Here is a 23,200-nt window from a genome sequence, read left to right on the forward strand (position 1 = left end):
TCATGTTCTCCTTGAATGTGTTGATGCTCTGAATGTTGCTTCCTGTGATGATTATATCATCCACATATAGACTCACGATCAACACATCTCCTCCTTGCTTCTTGATGTATAAGGCCGCATCATTCATACTCCTCTCAAAACCGTTTTGAAGAAAGTATGAATCTATCCTTCCATACCATGCCCTTGGGGCTTGCTTTAAACCATATAAAGCTTTGTGTAGCCTTAACACTTTGTGTTCCTTCCCGTGTGTCACATACCCAGGCGGTTGTGTGACATACACTTCTTCCTTGAGGTCGCCATTGAGAAAGGCTGACTTCACATCCATCTGATACAATTGCCACTTCATCTGAGCCGCATAGGCAAGTATGGCTCGTATTGTATCATGTCTTGAGACAGGGGCAAACGTCTCAAGGTAGTCAACACCATACTCTTGAGAGAACCCTCTTGCAACTAGCCGCGCCTTGTGCTTGATGTGATTGCCGTTTGCATCGGTCTTGATCTTGTAGATCCACTTCACACTTATCACATTCTTCTTCTTTGGCTTGTCCACTAGTTCCCACGTCTTGTTCTTCTCAATCATGGCTATCTCCTCATTCATTGCTTCTCTCCATTCCTTGGTACCACACGCTTCATCATAAGTGTATGGTTCTTCATTTGCATGAAGACAAGCTTCTATAGCTTGAGCCGCTTCATCAAGCTCTACTCTCGGTGCCCTTTCCATGATATCAACCATGGACTTGAACTTCCTTGGTGCCTCAGAAGTTTCTTCATCTCCACTACTAGTATCATGATCATCATTTTGAAAAGAAATAGGACTGAAAGTACCTCCAAATTGTTCCTCAGGACTGGATGCACCTTCGGTTTGTTCCTCAGGACTGGATGCACCTTCGGTTTGATCCTCAGGCGAGTGAGAGTCTTCCATAGACAACTCCAATGTCTTCCTCACTTCTTCTTGCCTTTTCCAATCCCACTTCTTTCCTTCTTCAAACTCGACATCTCTTGATACTTCAATCTTCTCATTCTCCAAAATGAGAACTCTATAGCCTTTGGATTGGTTGCTATATCCAACAAAGACTCCACGCTTTGCCTTGACGTCTAGCTTCCTCCTCTTTTGATTTGGGATATGTATGTAGCATATGCTACCAAACATTCTCATGTGTGACACATCTGGCTTGTGTCCACACCACTTCTCTATAGGAGTGACATCTTCTTCTATTGCCTTTGATGGCAGACGGTTTTGAAGATATGAGGCAGTGTATACCGCTTCTGCCCATAACTTGAGCGGTAAGTCTTGCTCTGCCAACATCGATCTAGCCATCTCCACCAAGGTCCTATTCATGCGCTCCGCTGCACCATTTTGTTGTGGTGAATAAGGCAAGGTGACTTGCTTATTGATTCCTTCTTCTTCACAGAACCGGTTGAATTCTCGTGAAGTGAACTCACCACCTCCATCTGATCTCAGTGTCTTGATGGTACAATCCGACTGCTTCTCCACCATTGCTTTGAACTTCTTGAACAGTGAGAATGTCTCTGACTTTTGCTTCATGAAGTATACCCAACACATGTGAGTATGATCATCCAAGAATAGCAAAAAGTATCGGCTTCCATCAACAGACTGGTGCTGCATCGGCCCACATACATCCGTATGTACAATCTCAAGCTTCTCTCTTGTCTTAGTTTGAGATTCCTTTGGGAAGCTTTTGCGTGATTGCTTTCCAAGTCTACACGCCTCACATGCTTCCTTCTTGACTTTAAACTTTGGTAATCCCTTTACCAAGTCTTTGTCTTGCATTTGTTGCAACCTTTTGTCGCCTACATGACCAAGTCTCTTGTGCCATGTCTCCATCTTTCCTTGCTCACTAGCGCTCAAGGCCTCTTCTACCTGAGCCGAACTCATCCTGATTCGATAGCTTTTGTGAGTCATTGGGATATCCATTATCCTCCTTCCTTTTGCATCATCTATGATGCATCTCTTCTCTTGGAAACTCACCCGGTATCCGCTTGAAACAATTTGTGGAACACTCAACAAATTTTTCGCCAAACCCGGAACCAAGAATACATTTCTGATGGTCTTCTTGCCACCTTTAGTCATGACGGTAATGTCTCCTTTACCGGCTGTCATGACTGTGCTTCCATTTCCAATCTTTATTGGAACCTTGATACTCCTATCAAGCTTTGAGAAGTAACTCTCCTCCTTTGTCATATGATTAGTTGCTCCACTGTCTACTAACCAGACATCTTCCATCACTGTTGTTGCTGCTTCGCTCGCACTGAACAACATGTGATCTTCATTTGAATCTTCTTCGAGACTCACATGTGCCTTCTCTTTCTTCTTTGAGTAGCACTGATTTGCAAAGTGGCCTAACTTGCCACAATTGTAACACTCCTTGTTACTTCTGTGATCCTTCTTTGGATCTTCCTTCTTCTGTTTCCTCCAACACTCGCTCTCATTGTGGTTGTTTCTCTTGCAGAAACCGCACCACTTCTTGCCTCCCTGGCGCTTTGAGTTGTCTTGTGTAACACCAGAATTTTTGTGTTTAACACGAGCATCGAATGCTCCTTCACTGGTGCTTTCTTCTCTTGCAGCCAGCCTTGCTTCATGAGCCTTCAAGATCCCGATCAACTCTGTCATCTTTGTTGAAGTCAAATCGCTTGTTTGCTCCAACACACTGACTATGCTATCGAACTTGGCTGGGAGAGAGATGAGTATCTTTTGTATGAGTTGAACATCTGACTTCTGTTCACCATGATAAGTTAATTGATTTGCCAATTCAACTATCTTATCTGTGAAGACCTTAATGTCTTCATTCTCATACATCTTCAGATTCTCATACTCCCTTCGCAATGTTTGAAGTTTAATCAAACGAACTTGAGGAGAGCCTTCATACTCCTCCTTCAATGCATCCCACGCCTCTTTGGATGTTGATGCTGCTGCAATCCGTGAGAATATATGATCCGATACAGCAGTTTGCAAGATTTGCAAAGCCAATGTATCGTTCATCATCGCTTCTTCTCTAAGCGATCTTGCCCTTGCTGTTTCAGGGGTTTCATCCACTTGTGCTGGTGGGGCTGCTACGCCTTCTTCAACCACAGACCATAACTTCCTGGTCTTGAGAATGGTTGTCATCTTGATGCTCCAGAAGTCGTACTTCTCTCCATCAAATATGGGGATTACTTGATTCTTCATCGTTTCGAGTGATTCCGAAATCGTATGACAAAATCCTCTAGCCTCCTTTTCTCCACGCCAAGTGTTTCTCTTACTAGTGCTTTTTCCTTTGTCCTCTCAAACGTAAAGCTCTGATACCATGTTAATCTTTTACCAACCGCTTGTGTTACACAACGATCACAATGTGTTACACACGAGTTCGAGAGAAAGAATAAGATAGACGTTTCAGGCTTATAAACTTTTCTGAAAATACTTTTGTATTATTGAGATTCGGTTATATGTTTACAACAGATGATTGATCTTTATATAGAGATCGAATCAATACAAGTATAAGAGACACAACTCTTTATACTAAAGGACACAACTTGAAGAGTTACAACTCTTTGTGTAATAACATAAATAACTAACTTATGTAAATGTATTAAGGAGAGATTAGATTATAGTTTAACATTCACGACAAGCCATGATTCTCTTCTCCTCCACTGAAGAAAGAAAAAAATTACTCTCTTATTTCAATCACGAAGCCGAACGACGGATAATAGATGACGCTCCCTTATAAGCTAGGGCAAAGTCGGTGGTGGATTTGTATCTTTTTGTAAATTAAACCCCAAGCTTAATGTTCATCAAACTATGTACTTATTATTGTGTTAAAAGTTTTAAAACATTCACTAGATCTCAACCCGCGCAATAGCGCAGATTTATTTTTTATTAATTTTTTTATAAATATTTTGTTTTCAATTCTAAATGGTATACATTGTAATATATCTGAAGTTATCTATCAATTTGTAAAACATAATAATTTTACTGTATATTTTTTATTGAATAGATTGTTTAAAACTTTCACATGTATTTGTATCTTCTTCTATATATATTTTTAGATTATTATTTCATTATTAAAATCGTAACTATATATATAAAGATTGGTAAATTATTGTTTTATTGTCATCTTCAAATATATTGTAACATTTCACAAATTTAGGAACTTTTTAAGAAATTAAACTTTTAGCTTCATAGATTTATATTATCGAGTAAATAATTAAACATTTAGTTTTTGTTAATTTTTAAAATAAACTATATAGTTTTAAATTTGTTTTCATTAGTTTAAGGTAGTATAAATTAATTATTGTTAGATAATGATGATTTTTGTCATTTAAAAAAAATCTTTATAATTTTAAAAGTTAACATCGACAAATACGAAGGTAAACTATTATAACATTAAATTATATCTATTTAATCTATACAATCTATAAATCCAATAGATCATCTATTGTTTAAATCTAATTATGATAGCTCAATAAAAATTTTTGGTAAACCCAAAATTATCAGGTAGCTAATTTTTGTCTGGGAAAAAAATATTGATGTAAGCCTAACATATATTGTAACTTGTATTGGGTGTATTGTCGATGATTTTCATCGTCCCTTTTGTTTCTTCGGTAAACTAAATAGGTAGAAAAACTTAGGAATTTATAAAATAACTCCAATCCATAAGTAAGCAAAAAAAAAAAAAAAACAGCTTGGCGAAATTGAGGTACCATAATAACCAATTCTCCTCTCCTCCAGAAGTGAATATCGGTTGGAGTTTCTGGAAAATAAAAACACCTCTGACGTTTTAGAACTTTTCAAAAAACAATCATAGCATTTAGTAATATACGTTAAGGTATTTATTTAAATTACATACCTCCTCATGCCTCCTTCACTTATAGTTGATTATGTTTCAAAAAATATAGGAAACCATTTGAAAAGATCAAAGCTTACAATCATATAATCTTTTTTTATGTCGCTTACAATCATAAACCCGGTCCAAATACGAGTTAAAGAGTTATATAGTCTTTGTCTGAAAAAACAAAAATATTCATACTGAAAAACAAAAGTAATCTTGATTTTTTTCATATGTTTTCGTAGAATGATTTTATTTTATCATTGATATGGGTAATGATAAAAGTTATATATGTGTCGTCCAAGAAAAAAGAAAGAGTAATATATGTTAAATCATTCAAATAGGCGTTAAACCAAAAGGAATAGTAATTTTCTTAAAACATAACCGTGAGATAAAGCAGATTATATTAGTAACGTTTCTTATTTAATACCAAGATTATTAATGATTGAAAAATGTAATGTGACCAATTCTAGTTGATAGTCTATTTTTTTAAATATCACACATGAATCAAGGTTGTGACTTCTGTTTTAATATATAAGATATATTAGAAATAGTTTAGAAAATATCTTTATATAAATATTTTTGTTTGACTAATATTTAATTATAAATTGTTTTATATCTTAAATTTTTAACTTTATAATAAAAAATATTGTTTCAGATAGCAGCACAATATATATAAGAATTCTCTTAACTTTTAAATATATTTTCACTATTTTATTATTGAGTTTATAATTAATTATTTAATATAATATATATATTTAATATTATTAAAATAAAATTCGTGTTTTATTATATATAAAATTCATTACGGGTTTTGTAAAAATTAATAAATACTCTGTTAAAAACTAATAATAAATCAATGACCTATATAAAAACTTAAAACCTAATAAATATGACAAATAAGAAAATAAGAATTTTAATATAACATATAGATTTAAATATTATTAAATCAAAATTCGTTTTAATTATATATAAAATTAATTATATATATTTTTTTAATTAATAAATTACTGATTCAACTAAAAATTATTAATAAATCAATGACTAAGCTAAAACATAATAAAAGCATGACAAATAAGCAAATTGACTAAAATCATAAAAAAACATGACAAATAAGCAAAATCAAAATAATTATATATCTAATTACATATTTTATAGTTATATTATTTAAATTAATAAATTATAGACTCAACTAAAATTATTAATAAAGTAATGACTCAGTTTATACCTAATTAAAACTTGACAAACAAGTAAAACTAGATTTTGACCCGCGCTTAAGAAGCGCGGGTAGTTTTTTGTTCTAAATCCGCTAAAATTAAAACAATTTTTAACCATTTATTAGTTATATGCAGTGTTTAGAAACCCGATCTGGACCCGCGGTTAAACCAGTTAACCCGATAACCCAAGATAAATCCGATTCGGGTTTTGTGAAGAAACCAAAATTTAAAAACCCGCTAAAACCCGTTAAAGCCCGGAAGCCGGTACCGGTTGAACCACTGGTTGAACCAAAACCAATGGACAATTTTTTTAGTTTTTTATTTTTGTTTTTAAAATCTATTTTGTATAATTTTTAATTAAGAAATTAGGTTTTTCGGTTTTGATGTCGTCAATTTATTAATGATGTTTTACTTTTGGTAAAATGTCAGATTTGAAATTTAATTTTATTATTCACTTTAGAAAAAATATTTATGAATTTTTAAACCCTGATATGTTTTATAAAAATATTTAAGAAATACTTAACTTTAGTTTCTCTATATATATTTTTGATAGCTAATATATTAATATATAATAAATTAACTATGATAATATATTGTTAGGCAAAATTTAAGTAGGACCATAAAATTATTAGCTCTTAGAAAAGGGTCAACCTTCATATATAGATTTATTTAAACTCATTTTCTTTTAATAAAGTAGATTCTTTAAGTTTCATTAGATTTGGTAATCGAAGATGATGGGATAAAAATATGGTCGATTTTGTTTAATATATTATTCTCGTATATTTTAAGAGGTTGCTAGTTTGTGGGAATATTCTTTTGGCTTTTTCTATTTTTTATATCTTTCACATAAACTGTTACATAAATTACTAAACGAAATCCAACAATACGTGCTAATATAAAACAATAAAATAAAATTTTAGAATACGTTTTGGAGGTTGGAACAAATGTTTAAAATATAATTACAAAGGCACATATACGTTTTGGTTATTTTTGTACTACGACCCGAGAGAGAACTTGATTATTAGGTTAATAATTAGTATACAACTATCTAATAGCCCAAGCTGTTTTATATATGGGTATAGTTAGACTAAAATTTTTTAAGACAAATTTAACCTTAATGAATAGATGCAGTAACCTTGTTTAAGTAGATTTTTCAAGATTGCTTCCCTTTTAATAGTATAGATTACCTAAAATCATGAAAGTCATGACAAATAAGCTAAATCACTTTATAATTAATAGTATAGATTATAAAAGTTAAAAGTTAAGATAAAAAAAACAATTGATAAGTAAATATTAGTCAAGCAAAAAATTATATAAAGATATTTTATAAACTATTTCTAAGATATGAATGTTTAAAAAAAATTAACACTGTATATATTTTGATTAAAAAAATATTTAACATATATAAATATTTTGATGTTTGATTTAATTATTTAAAACCATAAATAATAACTTATATGTTGGTTTTAGATTAATAAAACATAAACTAATAAATATTCAAGTTTACGTCCGTATATGCTGGTAAAACACATAGTTTAAATTAAAAGTAATGAAGTTTAAGTCGTTGTTATAGCATCTGTTTATTTGTATTTTTAGAATATAAAATGTTAGGAGGTTCTTAGGTTTGAAACAACACTTTTAAGTTGGGTCAGATATTTGTTAAGTGATCGTGCTACATTTTAATAGTGTTTTGAACTTTTTACTCAATTAACGTATAATTTCTCTTACCAAAAAATAGATATAGTTTTTTTTTTACTTTACAGATCCCCGTAACATGTGAAATAATTTGGGCAGCAAACTAAAAACAGTAACTTTTAGTTACTATGTTGAACATATCCAGCCCAAGAAAAATGTGTTCGGGTCTTTTTGGGTATTATGTTGCATGTCCGGCCCAAGACACAATGAAGGCCCTTTGGCCCAAACAGTAACTGTTAAAATTTGTTAAACCAATCATTCACAGTAATAAAAATGGTCATTGGTTACTTATGTATGATTTGGAACATACACACACAAAGATGTTCGAAACCAACCTTTGTCAAAGAAAAAGAAAAAAAAGTGTAATTTTTATTTGTTTGTTTGTTTAAATCAGTCTTTGCGACTCTGCAACGAATCCTCCAGATCGAGTTCTAACCCAACGCGGTTCCTTATAGTCGCAGCCGCGTGACAAGACGAGGACGTCGTCGTTTTGCACATCCTCCCCAACTCCTTAAACCTCTCCACATCAAAATGTTGACTTTTCAACAGCTTCCTCTGCCTCGAGAGGAACAGTCTCTTCATAAAATCCTGATAAGTCGGATCCCTCGAAGTTATCAAAAAGTAAGCGTATCCCACGATGATACTAGTCGCTGTCGCAAAGAACGTGATTGGTTCCATCACATCCCACGAGAACTCCCAGAAAGTTAGTCTAACGAAGAGACCAATCTGAACTATCGCAGTAGCTAGACCGCCCCAAAGAATCCTCCTCACTTGTCTGTGAGCTAACACATCGATCTCTTCCTTCATGTTCCTCAGCTTGTTGAACTCGTCCTTGATTTGATCTTCCTCTGGAGTTTCATCTAGAGGCATCGCTCGTCTGATCAGATCCACCACCTGAAACAAAAAAAAAAGATTCGATATTTTTTGAAAAGAAAGAGAAAATTAAAGATTTTTTTGAAGAGACATTAATATTCTCGGACCTTGTCGGGATGAAGATAGACTTTGTCGCGGAAGATCAAGACGACTCCTGCATCGTCAAGAACGCGAGCAAAGACGTGAGCTTCGTCGGGAGATCTAGCGAGACCCATTCCCTGAGAAGCTTCTACAAGTGCACTGTAAGGGACGACGTCTCTTTCAGACATACCGACAAGCTTCTTCCTCATGTCTTCAACGTTCACCAGCCTCATTAACTTTTTGGCCTCCGCCATAGTGATCTCCTTGTCCTTCTTCATTTCCTCCTCTTTCTCCGGCGAGGTTTTGACGGTGAAGCTCCTTAACCCACCAACACCAAGCATCAACGTCCTCTGTGAAGACCCTCTGATCGCGGCGGACATCGCCGTACGTCTTATCAAACCCATTGACCACATTTTTTTTTTCACGAACTGGTTCGAAGATCTGAGCTCTACGTGAAAGCAAGCAAAGTAATTAAATTAGTCTCGTAGATCAAGAATTATAAAAAGCCATGAATATGAATTTAAAAAAAACAGGTGTGATTCGATTCGTTTAAGTAGTGACTTAACGCGCTCAATTAAGAATCTAAAGCTCTTTTATAAACTCCATAAAGATCACATGATTCGGACATTATGTAGAAACTAAAGAGCCATTAACTTTATTTATTGGATTTAGAAAATCAGAAAAGGAGGAAAAAAGTACAAAAAACTAAAAAAGTTGTTAGGTGATAACCATTGTTGACTTAGCAATGCATCATAACTGCTTTTCCTAGATCAGAAACCACCACAATTTCAACATGATTTTAATTTCTTGTTGTTGGAGTATAGTACTACTATTTATGCATATTTATGGAAGCTTGCTTGATTTATCCATCTACCCTTCTGTGACCTATCCTTTTCCTTGGATTTAAGTTTTGACGCGGAATGTATACGGAACAAGCTACTTCGTTGGCACATGAACAAACACATAACAACACGTATAATGCATGTACCTGAATAATACTTCGAGTTTTGCTTTTTTTCCTATAGATTGATAATGTGAATGAAGAAGAAGACCAAAAATTTTTTTTAGACCTGCCGTCCACTGCTTGATAGTTTTTGCATTGTGTAGCTCTCTCTTTGGAGGCACTCTTTCGAAAGAGAAAGCAAGAATAGTTTATCCTCTTGCTTGTTTTGCCCCTTTTTATCTCCTTGAGAATAGCTACGATCGTTGTACGATCTCAAGGGCCAGATTTGTTTGTTGAATCCTTTATCTTTTTTGATCTTTTTTTTTGTTTGTTGAATCTTCTTTCTTTGCGATTTAAACACAAAATTCCAGAGAAGGTGACTACATTTCAGGGCTTTTTTTTAATAGTATCAATTTCCACGTTCATTTTATTGAATCAACGAGAAGACAATATTTTATTTTTGTTATTGAATTGTAGATGATTAATGAAATATCTATATATTGCACAAATAAACAATAGTTTGAACCACGTTACTATTTGAGCAAACATAGGTTTAACGTGCAAACAAAGAAGAGTTTATTAAGAGGTTAACTGAACAAGACAACTAAAAAGGTTTTTTATATGTTGTGCTTGTCTTACCATAAACATGTTGCTTACATGTAAGTGTAATAAAATGATTAATAAATTTGGAATTGATAAGATTTAGTGCTAGATTTGAATCGACGTTGCAATTAGGGCACCACTTTCGTAAAGGAGTAATTAATAGCAATTATTAAAAATACGTACGTAAACTAGCAATAATGACATTATGAGTTGTCTTTATGCAGAACTATCGCTAGCCTGGCCATTTAATTATTAAACATGGTTTAATTTCATGTAATCGTTTAAGTATGCCAAATTGTCTTTTTATTACAAATTTTTGATTGGTAATCACAAAAGCCTCTCAACTCGATATTATCTAAATTAAACATAAATGCCCCATGTCTTAATGCAATAAGGCCCAATAAACAAATTATGCTTCCAAAGAAAAAAAATTAAAGAGAATTAAAATGAACAAACAGAAAAACGACTGAGAGCAAAGATCGGCACACGACCACAATACACGGATCGATGAATACAATGGGAGTGTTTGTAAGCTCTTTGAAGATGGCTGCTAAGAAGATACAACACGGCCTCCTCACGGCATTCCTTCTATTGATTCTGGTTCCGGTTGGTGAGGCGGTTTGGCTAGACGTGCCTACCACGGGAACAAAATGTGTGTCTGAAGAAATCCAGAGCAATGTAGTTGTATTGGCTGATTACATTATCATCTCTGAGGATGACTCCTTATTACCCACTATATCTGTCAAGGTAAATTGTCTTCCATCTCTGTTCCGAATCATCAACTTCAGTGATTTGAATCTGCATTTTGTTACTTGATCCGTGAGCTACAACTGATCCATACTCAAAATGTCCGAAAGTAAACACGGTGAATTAATAAAGGGTGAGTTTAATTCTCTATCCGAGTTTCCTTATTTGGATTATTGTGATCATGATGTTGCATGTCTTCTTTGATTGCCATAATTAATTTATTTGTTAATTACCGAAGGCAGTTTCAACTCGTTGGTGATAATTATGGCATCTCATATTCACGTAGTAATAACACAAAGACATTTCAAATGTTAGCGACGTGATAGTAACGAGAGATCTTTATATGGTTTTGTCTTGGCATTTTGAGATCATAGTTTTTGTTGGAAAAGTATCATTAGAGCTTGAGCGTCACAATTCACCGATGATTGTGTTTAGCTAAATCCCAGTGAATACTTCTTTGGCCGTAACATGAAGATCCTAAAGTATGAGACTGGTGCTTTTGATGACAATCTGCGTCTGAGTTTGCAATGTTTGTCTAGGACTTACTATAATTACTATTTCAAGTTTTTTTTTTGTTGAAATGTTTCTGCCTCTGAGTTTTGAGAGTCTTAATGTTGTAGGTGACGTCCCCATATGGCAAAAATCTGCACCAAATGGAAAACGTGACGGTTGGGGAATTTGCATTTACAACGCAAGAATCAGGGAACTACATGGCGTGCTTTACGGCAGATACAAAGAGTCACGGAAACAAAAATGTTAGCATCAGCGTTGACTGGAAAACTGGAATCGCTGCTAAGGATTGGAAAAATATTGCTAAGAAAGAGAAGATCGAGGTGAGCTTTCATAGACTTTTTTTACATTTTCAAAGACATTTAAAATATGATTTGGTGTTTGTTAACGTAGGGAGTGGAGCTGGAGATAAGGAAACTTGAAGCTGCAGTGGAAGCCATCCATGAAAATTTAGTTTACATAAGAAACAAGTAAAAAATATAATATATTCAGCTGCATATTCACTTCTAAAGTCTAAAGTTTTGTGTTATCAACTCAAAATGGGTAATTTTGCAGAGAAGCAGATATGAGAACCGTGAGTGAGAAAACGAACTCGAGAGTAGCTTGGTTCAGTACAATGTCGATGGGTATTTGCATTGCTGTCTCTGGTATACAAGTAGTTTACTTGAAGCAATACTTTCAGAAGAAGAAGCTTATATAAGCTAGTTTTGACTCATCCACATCCTTTTTAAGAACTTTTTGTTGGGTTCAAAGTAATAATAAAGATTTAATTTGCAGTTTCTGTTACTTCAGGGATAAAAGCCAATAAACAGATTTTCATTTCTTCAATTTTTTTTAAATTATTCATATATAGTATAACCTCTTTAAATTAATACTCTATAAATTAATATACACTAAAAATCTCTATAAAATAATATAATTTATAATCTCAAATTAAGTTTTTGGTTCAATTAGTAGATCGATAAATTAATATCTCTATAAATTAATAAAAAATTATAGTTTTGGTGTAATTCTAACATTATTAATTTATAGAGGTTTCACTGTACTTATTTATTGTGTATATGTGTGTTAAATATATGTTATTTCAACAAGTCTAAATTTTTTTTTGTTATCTTGGAAATATTAACGATCATATTGGCAAATATGCTAATGTTTTTTTTTTTTTTTTTTTTTTTTTTGGCATCAAATATGCTAATGTTTTTACAACAAAAAGTACACATTTATATTTATCAATCAACACCATAAGATAAAATCAGTTCGGTCATATCAGTATTTACAGTGAAGCCCAAATATGTGATGAGCTTATACAAACAAGCAATCCCAAATTCAAATAAAAGGCCCATTAAAAAAACCCTAAGCTCAGAAGACATAATATAAGCGTCTTCCTCCTTTCGTTGGTTCGGCGGCGCGGCGTTTTCACTTGTTGCAGGGAAGAAAAAAAAATGCCGGCAGGTCATGGAGTTCGCGCGAGGACGAGGGATCTGTTCGCGAGGGGGTTCAGGAAGAAGGGTACAATCCCATTGTCTACCTACCTCAGAACCTTCAAGGTCGGCGACTACGTCGATGTGAAAGTGAACGGTGCGATCCACAAGGGTATGCCTCACAAGTTCTACCATGGTCGTACCGGTCGTGTCTGGAACGTCACCAAGCGCGCCGTTGGTGTTGAAGTCAACAAACAGGTCTGAAACAGCTCACGTTGATTGTTCAAATCTGTTTCTTTTATGTTGAAATGTGCAGTTACTTGGTTCGGTTCAGGTTTTGAGATTTGTCTGAAAGGTTTAATTTTTAATTATGTTTTGTGTTGTTTGTGCGGGAACTAGTTATCTACTGTGTTGTAGCTTGGTTTTAGATTTCAAAAAGTGACTGCTTTGATTTTTATGAGCATTGTGTTGCATTTGCATCAATAGTTCTCTCTATTTGGGTTTCGTTGATTGAATACTTCGATTCATGACTTTATATGAATGTTGGCTTCAAATCATGTCTTAATAGGCGTTAATACTGTTGTTTGACTCACTGGAGCCAACCATATACATTATGTATACTCGGCCTTTTGTACTTTCTGTATGTGTGAGTGACATATATGTTTGGTGGGTGTGTTTCAGATTGGCAACAGGATCATAAGGAAGAGGCTTCATGTGCGTGTGGAGCACGTGCAGCAGTCCAGGTGCGCAGAGGAGTTCAAGCTGAGGATTAAGAAGAACGATGAGCTCAAGGCCGCAGCCAAAGCCAGAGGCGAGACGATAAGCACCAAGAGGCAACCTAAAGGACCCAAACCAGGATTCATGGTTGAGGGTATGACCTTGGAGACCGTCACTCCTATCCCCTACGACGTCGTCAACGATCTCAAGGGAGGCTATTAGTTTTCTACTTTCTTCCCTCCCAGTGTTTTGGAGCTTTCCGTCTTGTGTTTTGTAGCAACTTGAAACTTTTGTCTCTGATTTTAAATGACAGATCTTTTGTTATTGATAATTTTGTGTCTTCCGACCTTTTCCAACTGATTAGCTTTAGTGGGATCGTTGATGTGGGGGCACGTGGCTTTTAACGTAGCGTCTCAGCAACACACACTCTCCTCGTTAACTTGTGTTTCAACACTGCACTCAAAAGAGTCTAGTGTGTATTTCTGTTACTCTTGTAACCAAGTCTCCTTCCTCTAGAGACAGATAGAGAAAACCAGCTGCTTCTTCATTTCTCTTTGAAGCTTTTGGTTAAAATCTGTTTTGCTCTTTGAATTTCCCAAATTAGATTAGAGAAGAGAAAGAAACCTCATTTCATCAGTTACTTGCCTAAATATTCTCACTCACTATTTCAGGAATCACTCACATTCCAAATCTCTCTCTCTCTTGATGATCTTTCTTCTCTACTGACCAAAGTAGGAACCTTTGTATAAAAGACCAAAACAGACTGTTGCTGATCTCACATTCTCTAGTTTTGTTAGATCTACAAAACCTCCTCTCTGTTTTGGTTCAAAGTAGGAACCTTTGTATAAAAGGCCAAAACCACATTTGATCCAAAAAGCTCGAATCTTTGAGTTGTTTTGGTGGTTGTGTGAGGATTAGTGAAGAAGCATAAGGAGGCTAATCAAGCCACACAGTTTCCTGATTCCTAATCAGGAAGCTGTGGAAAAACTATGGGCTGCAATGTCTCCAAAGGAACACGAACAAACGATACCGTGAAGAAGAGTGTGAAGGAGAAGAAAAAGCCTGTTCCTTCAAGCAAAGCCAATGTAGGAGGAGGATCCGAGGAAAGAGCTAGCTTTATCAACAGCAACGAAGCCACATTGGAGCTGTTGATACCCTCTGATGATGGTGCTGAGAAGAAGGTGAGAAAATCTTCCAGATCTGTGTTCCAGAGACGGCTCACCACAGACACCAGTAAAGTAGGAGCATTGCTGCAGCAACCTAATGGAGAAAGAGGAGCTCAGGTTGTGGCTGGTTGGCCTTCATGGCTAGCTTCCGTTGCTGGAGAAGCCATCAATGGTTGGATTCCACGCAAGGCTGATTCCTTCGAGAGGATGGAGAAGGTGAGAGGCCTTTTTGTTTAAGAAATAATCATTTTTTATTTGACATTGTTGTTTAACTGTTTTAGATTGGACAAGGGACGTATAGCAGTGTGTACAAAGCTAGGGACTTAGTGACTAACAAGATAGTTGCGCTGAAGAAAGTGAGGTTTGCTAATATGGATCCAGAGAGTGTTAGGTTCATGGCGAGAGAGATCATCATCCTACGTAGGCTTGACCATCCTAATGTTATGAAGCTTGAGGGTTTGATCACTTCGAGGGTGTCAGGGAGTATGTACCTTATCTTTGAGTACATGGAGCATGATCTCTCAGGGCTTGCTTCAACCCCTGGTGTTAAGTTCTCTGAGGCACAGGTAATTAGTTATTAGTTACTTCATTCGTTTCCGAAAATAAGATTTTATAGAATTTTAAAGTAGTTTTAGTAGTTAATGTTGATAAGTTGTATACTTTTAAAAAATATTTATTGAAAATATTTGAATTTGCTAAATATTAGTGGTTGATAGTTATTGAAAAATGTATATTAAAGTAAACAACAAAGCTAAAACAACAATTAAAATGAAACGGAATGAGTAGTATTATTGTTTTTTCTTAATGTTCTCATCAAAAGTATTGTCTTTTGGTGCAGATTAAATGCTATATGAAACAATTGTTACATGGTCTAGAACATTGTCACAGCCGAGGTGTATTGCATCGTGACATCAAGGGCTCTAATCTGCTTCTTGACAGTAACAACAATCTCAAAATTGCGGATTTTGGTCTTGCTAACTTTTACGGAGACCAACACCAGAAGCAGCCTCTCACTAGCCGTGTTGTGACTCTGTGGTACCGTCCACCTGAACTCCTGCTCGGTTCAATGGACTACGGCGTTACTGTGGATCTGTGGAGCACGGGGTGCATTTTAGCTGAGCTTTTTAATGGGAAGCCTATCATGCCTGGAAGAACTGAGGTGGAACAACTGCACAAGATCTTCAAACTCTGTGGATCGCCTTCTGAAGAGTATTGGAAGAGATCGAAACTTTCGCAGGCCACAGTCTTTAAACCTCAGAATCCTTACAAGAGGTGTGTAGCCGAGACGTTTAAGAGTCTTCCTTCTTCAGCTTTGGCGTTAGTTGAAGTTCTTTTAGCTGTTGAACCAGATGCACGTGGAACCACGGCTCTTGCCCTTCAAAGCGAGGTAAAAGCTATGAAACATCAATGACGTTGTCTAGATCCTTCTTATCTCACACTTTTGTATTTTTTTTTTCAAGTTCTTTACGACAAAGCCTTATGCAAGCGACCCATCAAGTTTACCAAAGTACAAACCCAAAAAGGAAATTGATGTGAAGCTTCGAGAGGAGGAAGCAAGACGGTAAGAGCCAGTTTCTACTCAGTATCATAGTGTAAATGAACACTGACACATTCCAATTTCGTCTTATCCACCAGGAAGAAAGGCACAAGTAGTAAGCAGAACGAGTCGAAACAAGTATCTAGAGAATCCAAAGCAGTGCCGGCTCCAGATGCCAATGCTGAGTTACTAGCATCACTACAAGTACGTATGGTTATAGCATAACTGACACAAATGTTTATAGTAATGTAATCTTGACTCTTGGTTTATTTTTTTTGTTCTTAAAAGAAACGTCAAGGGCAGAGTAACCAGACAAGCATGAGTGAAAAGTTCAATCCTAATGAAGACGCAGCTGGCTTCCTGATCGAACCACTGAAGAGTGGAACCGGACAAAACGGTTACGCACGCAATGGTGTGTCCTCGGGCTCGAGTAGGTCTACTCCTAGGAAAGAGCTGAGGGGACAACGGTCTTTTGTTCAACGCGGAGCGGCACAGTTGACAAAGTTCTCAAACTCGGTAGCTGCTAGAGATGCGTCACATTTCGCTATAGCAAACCCACGGTGGCTTGAAGATAGGTTGAATAATAACAACGACGGAAGGCAAGACGATGGTGATTGGTCCCAACGTTTGCTGGTTAAACCCAAAGATTGTACAAAGGACAAAGAATCCATACTGGTAAGAAGAACAACTGTGTGTTTTGCTTTTGCAGTGAAGCTTTTTGTGTGGGCTAATCACATTTTGTTTGCCATATTTTAGGGCTACGGTGAAAAGACAGAGAAAATGAACTACTCAGGGCCGTTAGTTTCTGCAGGAGGAAACTTAGATGAGATGTTGAAAGAACATGAAAGACAGATTCAGGTAGCGGTTCGAAAAGCTCGAGTGGACAAGAAGAGTAATAGGGATGATCATGGACAGACATAGGCCTGGGCATTCGGGTCGTCGGGTCGGACTCGGGTCGGGTTCTTTCGGGTCCGGGTCTTTCGGGTCTAAGAGTTTAGGATCTGATAGGGTAATTTCAAATTTTCGGTTCCGGGTCGGTTCGGGTTGTGCCGGGTCCGGGTCGGGTCGGGTCTTAGATAGTTAGACCCATTCGGATAATTAGAATTTATCGGTTCGGTTTCGGGTCGGATTCGGTTCGGGTTCGATCTAAAAAAGACCTAAAAATACAAAAAAATATCTGAAAATATTTATATATCCGAAAATATTCAAAATTTTATTCAAAATTTGTGTTTTTATTATATTAAAATGTGTATATATACTAAACTTTGCGAAATACAACAACAATTCGTTGTCTCCTAGTGGTTGACCTCCATATTCTCTAGACAAATAACCCGTCTTCGACTCCCCCTTAATGCATTTTATTTAATTTACATTATTAATTCGGGTACCCATCGGGTTTCGGGTTCGGGTCGGGTCGGGTCCAAGACCCGCGGGTCCTCTACAACAAGACCCGATAGGGTAATTTGATAGGGTAATTTGATCGGGTCGGTTCCTACCCGAACCGGGTTTTTTCGGATCGGTTCCGGGTCGGGTCTTCGGGTCCGGGTAAAATGCCCAGACCTAGACAGACACAAGCGTTTCTTGCTGCAAACGGTAGGTGAGAGATATCAAACAATCAAAGAGAAGAAAATAAATAATCTTTGGTGAAGTGTTGTGTAGTGTTGAAAGCTAGACTTGTGTAATTTATTTATTCTTCATTCGTTTCATTTTTTTTTTATTTTTTTTTAATGTTAGTAGAGTCCTCATCAGAAAAATCATTTAAATAATTTTAAAACAAATATTAAGTTTACATGATTTATTCTCTTTATTGAAACATGGAAATTGTAAGTTTTAATAACAAAAAATACTTTCCTATTTTGGTTGTACTATTAATTTTTTTATATATCTAATTTAATGATAGCAAAAAAACTAGAGAAATTTCCTAAAATAGACCAAAAAAAGTTTTTGTCACAAATACATACTTCAAAAATAAAAATTACCAACATAGACTTAAATGTTTTATCAAAAGAAGTAAATATACACTTATATTCCTAGGGTTAATTAATCAAGACATTATGGTTTAGAGTTAAGGAGTGGAGTTTAGAGTTTAGGGTTTAAAGATAAAAAAAAGTTAAAATTTTCAAAATAAAAAATGCTATTTTAGTCATTTTAGTTTTTAAGGTCTATTTTTGTGACAAAACTTTAAAAAATTTATTTAAGAGAATTGTCCAAAAACTATTTATATTTGTATATCAATTATATTTTATAAATATAAATAGATAAAATTCTTTATTTTTTAATATGGGAGTCCCACAAAATTGGGGCCATTCAAATGTTTCGTATGACTGTCCTCAGGTCCGGCTCTGGCTAGCACTCAAGGATCTGGATGATGAAATCTATGAGACTAGTTGGGACCTAATAATGGTCAACGCACTGACTGGATACTATGATGATTCTCCTGGGAGGATGACGGCCATTTACACGGCGGGAATAATGGCAAGGAACAGAAAACAGGCAGGGGAGACCGATGTGTTTGTGCACGATGTAAATAGTGAAGTAGAAGACAAGTTCTCCAAGTCTTTCTCGTCTGAAGGGTACATGAAGAAACAAGAAGGGAGACTTGGGCATTTTATTATCCCTAGCCATAGAGATGGATCGGAATCAGAATCAGACAGACCCTTTTGTCCATAGTTGAAAATGCTACGTAACTCTGTTTCCCCATATCTGAACTCTTTATCTTCCTACTTGTTTACAACCAGTATTGAAGGGCCTAGATGATAAACCTAAAGCAAGAAACTAGTCTCTCTTATTACATTTGTGTCGGCTCTGCAAACCACCAGCAGTACAAAGAGATTTAGAACGTTGATATGAAAAAACAGTAGGATGAATACGTGCAATGAAACAAGGAAGTGTTATTTATAAGAAAGAACAGAGTCTTAGTCTTACTACACAAAACCAGAAACACGGCAGAGTAGCCAAAACAGCTAAATGTATAGACTCGTAAACAAGTACGAAAACCCCTTCAAACTCTCAAGCCTTCTAGTTGAAAGCTTTTCCACGCTTTTCTTTTGAATTACCTGTGATGCAGGAGGAAATTCTTAGGCAGGAAGGTAGACAATTGCGCTAGAACAGTAACTACTGGACGAGACAGATAGAATCATGCATGTTCTAATAGGAAACATATATGATGAAGATTTGTCACATTTAACTAGCTTTTTACCTGCTAACAAAGATGGCGGTTGGACTGCCTGGAGATGGAGGATTCTGCGTCAGGAGTGAAGCATATGGACCAGCTTTAGCAACATCATCAGGGTCACTTGCTGAATAGATTTCAACCTCTTCAAGACCAACTTGCCGCTTGATCAAGTCCATGTTACTCTTAAGGACTTCCATCTCTCCAAAAGGTAGCTTCAAATTCAGAGCCTGACTGCCAATAGCTATTGCTTCGTCCTTCTTGAATTTAAGGAAAGGCATGCAAAGCTTCTGAATCTGCTTGAAGTTTTCTGCTTCTCCATCCTTCTGCAATATCTCCCTTAGTTCTGCAAGTATCTCTGCGTCAGGGGCAAAACAACAGGTTTGTCGGTCGAATTTGCTCTGCAGAATCTGGAGGCAGTGAGCTCTCCACCCATCGAATTGCTCATTCACATATACAAGACCTTTCAGATTCGAGTCTGCCACTGCTGTTACTTGAGCACCTTTCTTAGCCGCCTTCTTGGAACCTAAGAGCTGTTTTTGTAGAAGCTTTCTCATTAAAACGATAGAATCTTGCAAATATTTGTTAGCACCCTTGAGAACCAGATCTGGCTCATCTGATGCTGGCCAGCCTGCTGTTACCACACAGCCTTCCTTCTTCAAAAGTTTTCTCCAGACATATTCTGCAAACTGAGGACAGATTGGTTCAATGAGGCGTGTTTGCACATCCATAAAGGTCATTATCAAGTCATGGTTCATGCCGCCAGTGCCACAAGAGAGCCTATACTCATCTCGAGCAGCTTGCAAGTCGTAAAACCCATTCTTAAGTGCCTCCCTGAACAAACAATCTTTGTAGGCTTTTTCCGTCAGTCTGATAGCAATATTCATGTCATTTTCAAACACTTTATCAGCATATGTAGACGGCGGGCCCGTTCTCAAGGAAGATTCAGCAGCCAGAACCTCTTCCATCCACGTGAGCTCTTTTGTCAGGCGCAAAATTGCAGCATTTGCAGTTTCAAATACAAAATTTGCATCGTCAACGCCATCACCAGCATCAGCCAAAGAAAACCTTGTAGCAGTGGCAGAGAATTCTTCAATAGCCTGCTTCAGTGTTCTGAAATTCCCAGTTGATTTTGACATTTTCTCAGAATTCAGCATAATGTGACCATTACATCTGATACCACGAGGCCAATTACGACTCGCCATTAGTGCAGTGTGGTTGTAGATGAAAAATGTCAAATGATTCTGGATTAGATCCTTTCCTGAAACTCGAAGATCTAGCGGGTACCAGTAGTCAAATTCCTGCTTCATCTTACTTAAAACATCAGCCGGAATGTCAGATGATTTTGGGTACTGACCATCGCAGAAGAGATACTCCCAAACGTCATCATTCATCTGTTGAGGGCTAATCAAAGACTTGCTGCCTTTATACATGTCTCCATCGTGAAAGATATGGGCAACTGTATAATAGGCCATATAAAGAGTGGAATCAGATAAGGATTCAACAAGAAACTGTTCATCCCAGGGAATACGCGTTCCAAGACCAAAAGACCGTGAGCAAGCCCACTGATTCAGCCAGCTCAAAGTGTGCTCAAAGCCATGCCTTGTTTCTTCAGAGTAAAGATTCATCTTTGATAAGCATTCCTCAGCCATTTGACGCCATTCTGATTCGCCGTACGTTAAGTACCACTGATCCGTAAGAGCCACAACACATTCATCACCCGATCTTGACATAACCGGCTTCTCGGGTTCACTATATAGAATTGCCTCGCCAGACTCTATCAGCTTTGTCTTGATAATGGGCTTGATCTCTTGGACTTTTCTACCAACAAACTCTCCAATAAGCATGGTTCCTTCGGTGAAACCTTTTAGATACGTCAACCTCTTAGCCTCTGCAAGCTTGTCCTTATCGTTCTGACTTTTAATTTTCAAATCCAAGCAGACCTTCTCCGCAGCCTTATCCCCAAACTCCGGAATGTTAATAATCGGTACAATCTCAGATGGCACCCACTCATCTTTCACACCATACTTTGCTCGAAGAGCAGGCTTTGCAGTCAAGTCATGCAGAGCCATGTAATCATCAGGAGCATCACTAGGCACGCTAGTAACAATGCCAGTACCTTTGTTTGTCAGAATGGTTAACATGGGCAGCGCATAGATGATCTCGTTCACAGCCAAAGGAGACCTCAAAGCGAGTCAAATCAGATCATACCCGGTCAACTCAACCAAGCATGAAGGCTTCTGAGGGATCTTTGAAAAGTTCTGATAAGCAAGGTTGAGTGTAGCTCTCTCCGTTAGGATAAAAACATCAGTTTCACTAATTTCATAAGCTCCATATTTCCCATCAGGCAACACCCACGCGTTTGTCTGTCCATACATCGTCTCAGGCCTCAAAGTAGCCGCAGCCAAAAACACTTTCTTTCCTTCCAAAGGACCCAGCTTCAAAGGAAACGGCTGCACCACTTCCATCTTAATAAGTGTATACTCCTGAGGCTGAACACCTTCACCGGTAGCACGGTCATGATCAGCACAAGGCTGACCATCCAAAGGCGAGTAAATCTTGTACCTACGGTCTTTCACAATCTTCCCCATAGACTTCAACTTCCTCATCTGCCACCTCACAAAGGCATCGAAGAACGGATTAACATCAGTCGTCACGAACGATCTCCTCCAGTCGCATCCCAACCCATACGCTCTGAGATCTTCAACAGCCAATGGAGGGAAATAGTACAACCACTCATACGGATCTTGAAACTTCGCTATCTCACTATCAGTAAGACCAAAACTACGCATAATCTCCCACTGATACACCTGTCCACCAGCTTTCGCAGCGACCTTCGACTTCTTCCCCTTGAACTGCCACGGTAAAGCCGGCGTATCACTCTCCTCCTCCTCAACTTCCCGAGCTTGTTTATTGCTGTCCTCAGCAATGAACACAGGAGGATTCCCAAACTGCTGAATCTCGCGAGATAGCTTATCAGCAGAAGCCTTAATCGGCATACCAGTGCAATGGAAACCAAACGGAAGGAGCACGTTAGCACCTCTCAGTCTATGGTACGCAGAAGCAAAGTCAACCTTGGAGAGTGAGAAGGCATGACCGATATGTAGATAACCGTTCATGTAAGGGAAAGGGAACGTTGCGAAGAACTTCTCTCCCGTCTTCGGAGGATCCTTACGAGACTCAGCTAAGAACACGCCTTCATCTTCCCACCATTTGCGTACAGCTACCTCGATTTCGAGAAGACGATCTCTCCTCACGAAGCTTTTCGATTCAGATGCCATCGCGTGACAGTGTCTGCTCAAACGTAATCATACAAAGATCACGTTTACAGAAATGAGAATGAGCTTGAGGAAACGCAAGGAGTACCTTAACGATGAGATTCCAGGAATAGCGAATCGAGCACGCCGCGTTAGCAATGCGAGATTTGATAGAGATGGAGCCACAGCTGGGGAAAGATGATGAAGATGAGTGATATCGTCTAAGGGTTTTTCAGCAAAGTAAGGGTTGAAGAACGAAACTCAATCACAACCTTCGATCCTTTTGACTTAACGGCCGTTAACGTCCAGTTGTCTAACGGAGTCTCGTCCTACTAAACCGGTCTCGGTCCATAACCAGTTTCGAATCAAAAAACCCAATTATTTTTCTTTGGGCCAACTCATAATAAATGGCCCAGTTCTTTATATAATGCGAAGACA

The 23,200-nt window shown here is 37.1% G+C and overlaps 5 protein-coding genes and 1 pseudogene across 7 annotated transcripts; 4 read left to right on the top strand and 2 right to left on the bottom strand.

Annotated features, from left to right (window-relative positions):
- Positions 1–7,993: 7,993 nt before the first annotated feature.
- On the bottom strand, positions 7,994–9,798 carry LOC106346266 (calcium uniporter protein 6, mitochondrial). 3 transcript variants are annotated; one of them, XM_048782092.1, is made up of 3 exons: positions 9,678–9,798; positions 8,716–9,137; positions 7,994–8,629 (listed from the first exon to the last, which is right to left on the bottom strand). In XM_048782092.1, the coding sequence occupies exons 2-3, from the start codon at positions 9,100–9,102 to the stop codon at positions 8,126–8,128; spliced, it is 891 nt and encodes a 296-aa protein (XP_048638049.1). In that variant the 5' UTR covers positions 9,103–9,137; positions 9,678–9,798; the 3' UTR covers positions 7,994–8,125. The 3 variants fall into 3 exon arrangements, with proteins under 3 accessions (XP_048638049.1, XP_013640989.2, XP_013640990.2); XM_013785535.3 differs by lacking the exon at positions 9,678–9,798 and adding an exon at positions 9,419–9,564; XM_013785536.3 differs by lacking the exon at positions 9,678–9,798 and adding an exon at positions 9,256–9,367.
- Positions 9,799–10,689: 891 nt separating this feature from the next.
- Positions 10,690–12,298, top strand: LOC106351178 (transmembrane emp24 domain-containing protein p24delta3). The gene is made up of 4 exons (XM_013790992.3): positions 10,690–10,982; positions 11,603–11,815; positions 11,886–11,962; positions 12,048–12,298. The coding sequence occupies exons 1-4, from the start codon at positions 10,743–10,745 to the stop codon at positions 12,190–12,192; spliced, it is 675 nt and encodes a 224-aa protein (XP_013646446.2). The 5' UTR covers positions 10,690–10,742; the 3' UTR covers positions 12,193–12,298.
- A 539-nt stretch (positions 12,299–12,837) lies between these two features.
- Positions 12,838–13,961, top strand: LOC106346264 (60S ribosomal protein L21-1). The gene is made up of 2 exons (XM_013785533.3): positions 12,838–13,171; positions 13,595–13,961. Exons 1-2 carry the CDS (start codon positions 12,935–12,937, stop codon positions 13,850–13,852), a joined length of 495 nt encoding a protein of 164 aa, XP_013640987.1. The 5' UTR covers positions 12,838–12,934; the 3' UTR covers positions 13,853–13,961.
- A 186-nt stretch (positions 13,962–14,147) lies between these two features.
- LOC106346263 (probable serine/threonine-protein kinase At1g09600) lies at positions 14,148–18,203 on the top strand. The gene is made up of 8 exons (XM_013785532.3): positions 14,148–15,012; positions 15,078–15,362; positions 15,635–16,183; positions 16,257–16,357; positions 16,432–16,537; positions 16,622–17,008; positions 17,090–17,250; positions 17,904–18,203. Exons 1-8 carry the CDS (start codon positions 14,620–14,622, stop codon positions 17,932–17,934), a joined length of 2,013 nt encoding a protein of 670 aa, XP_013640986.2. The 5' UTR covers positions 14,148–14,619; the 3' UTR covers positions 17,935–18,203.
- Positions 18,204–18,613: 410 nt separating this feature from the next.
- LOC106349721 (glucuronoxylan 4-O-methyltransferase 1-like) lies at positions 18,614–19,003 on the top strand. The gene has a single exon (XM_013789694.1). The coding sequence runs from the start codon at positions 18,614–18,616 to the stop codon at positions 19,001–19,003; it is 390 nt and encodes a 129-aa protein (XP_013645148.1).
- Positions 19,004–19,209: 206 nt separating this feature from the next.
- LOC106346262 lies at positions 19,210–23,027 on the bottom strand (annotated as a pseudogene).
- Positions 23,028–23,200: the final 173 nt, after the last annotated feature.

Source organism: Brassica napus, chromosome A6, assembly GCF_020379485.1.
Source record: "Brassica napus cultivar Da-Ae chromosome A6, Da-Ae, whole genome shotgun sequence".
In the NCBI taxonomy this organism is placed as follows: Eukaryota; Viridiplantae; Streptophyta; class Magnoliopsida; order Brassicales; family Brassicaceae; genus Brassica; species Brassica napus.

Excerpts from the sequence above, each read along its gene's own strand:
- LOC106346264 (XM_013785533.3), top strand. The coding sequence starts at position 12,935 with ATGCCGGCAGGTCATGGAGTTCGCGCGAGGACGAGGGATCTGTTCGCG. Across the intron at positions 13,172-13,594 it reads GTGTTGAAGTCAACAAACAG|ATTGGCAACAGGATCATAAG; the intron begins GTCTGAAACAGC and ends GGTGTGTTTCAG.
- LOC106346266 (XM_048782092.1), bottom strand. The coding sequence starts at position 9,102 with ATGTGGTCAATGGGTTTGATAAGACGTACGGCGATGTCCGCCGCGATC. Across the intron at positions 8,630-8,715 it reads TCTATCTTCATCCCGACAAG|GTGGTGGATCTGATCAGACG; the intron begins GTCCGAGAATAT and ends TTTTTGTTTCAG.
- LOC106349721 (XM_013789694.1), top strand. The coding sequence starts at position 18,614 with ATGGGAGTCCCACAAAATTGGGGCCATTCAAATGTTTCGTATGACTGT.
- LOC106346263 (XM_013785532.3), top strand. The coding sequence starts at position 14,620 with ATGGGCTGCAATGTCTCCAAAGGAACACGAACAAACGATACCGTGAAG. Across the intron at positions 16,358-16,431 it reads CGAGAGGAGGAAGCAAGACG|GAAGAAAGGCACAAGTAGTA; the intron begins GTAAGAGCCAGT and ends CTTATCCACCAG. Across the intron at positions 17,009-17,089 it reads AGGACAAAGAATCCATACTG|GGCTACGGTGAAAAGACAGA; the intron begins GTAAGAAGAACA and ends GCCATATTTTAG.
- LOC106351178 (XM_013790992.3), top strand. The coding sequence starts at position 10,743 with ATGAATACAATGGGAGTGTTTGTAAGCTCTTTGAAGATGGCTGCTAAG. Across the intron at positions 10,983-11,602 it reads TACCCACTATATCTGTCAAG|GTGACGTCCCCATATGGCAA; the intron begins GTAAATTGTCTT and ends TTAATGTTGTAG. Across the intron at positions 11,816-11,885 it reads CTAAGAAAGAGAAGATCGAG|GGAGTGGAGCTGGAGATAAG; the intron begins GTGAGCTTTCAT and ends TTGTTAACGTAG.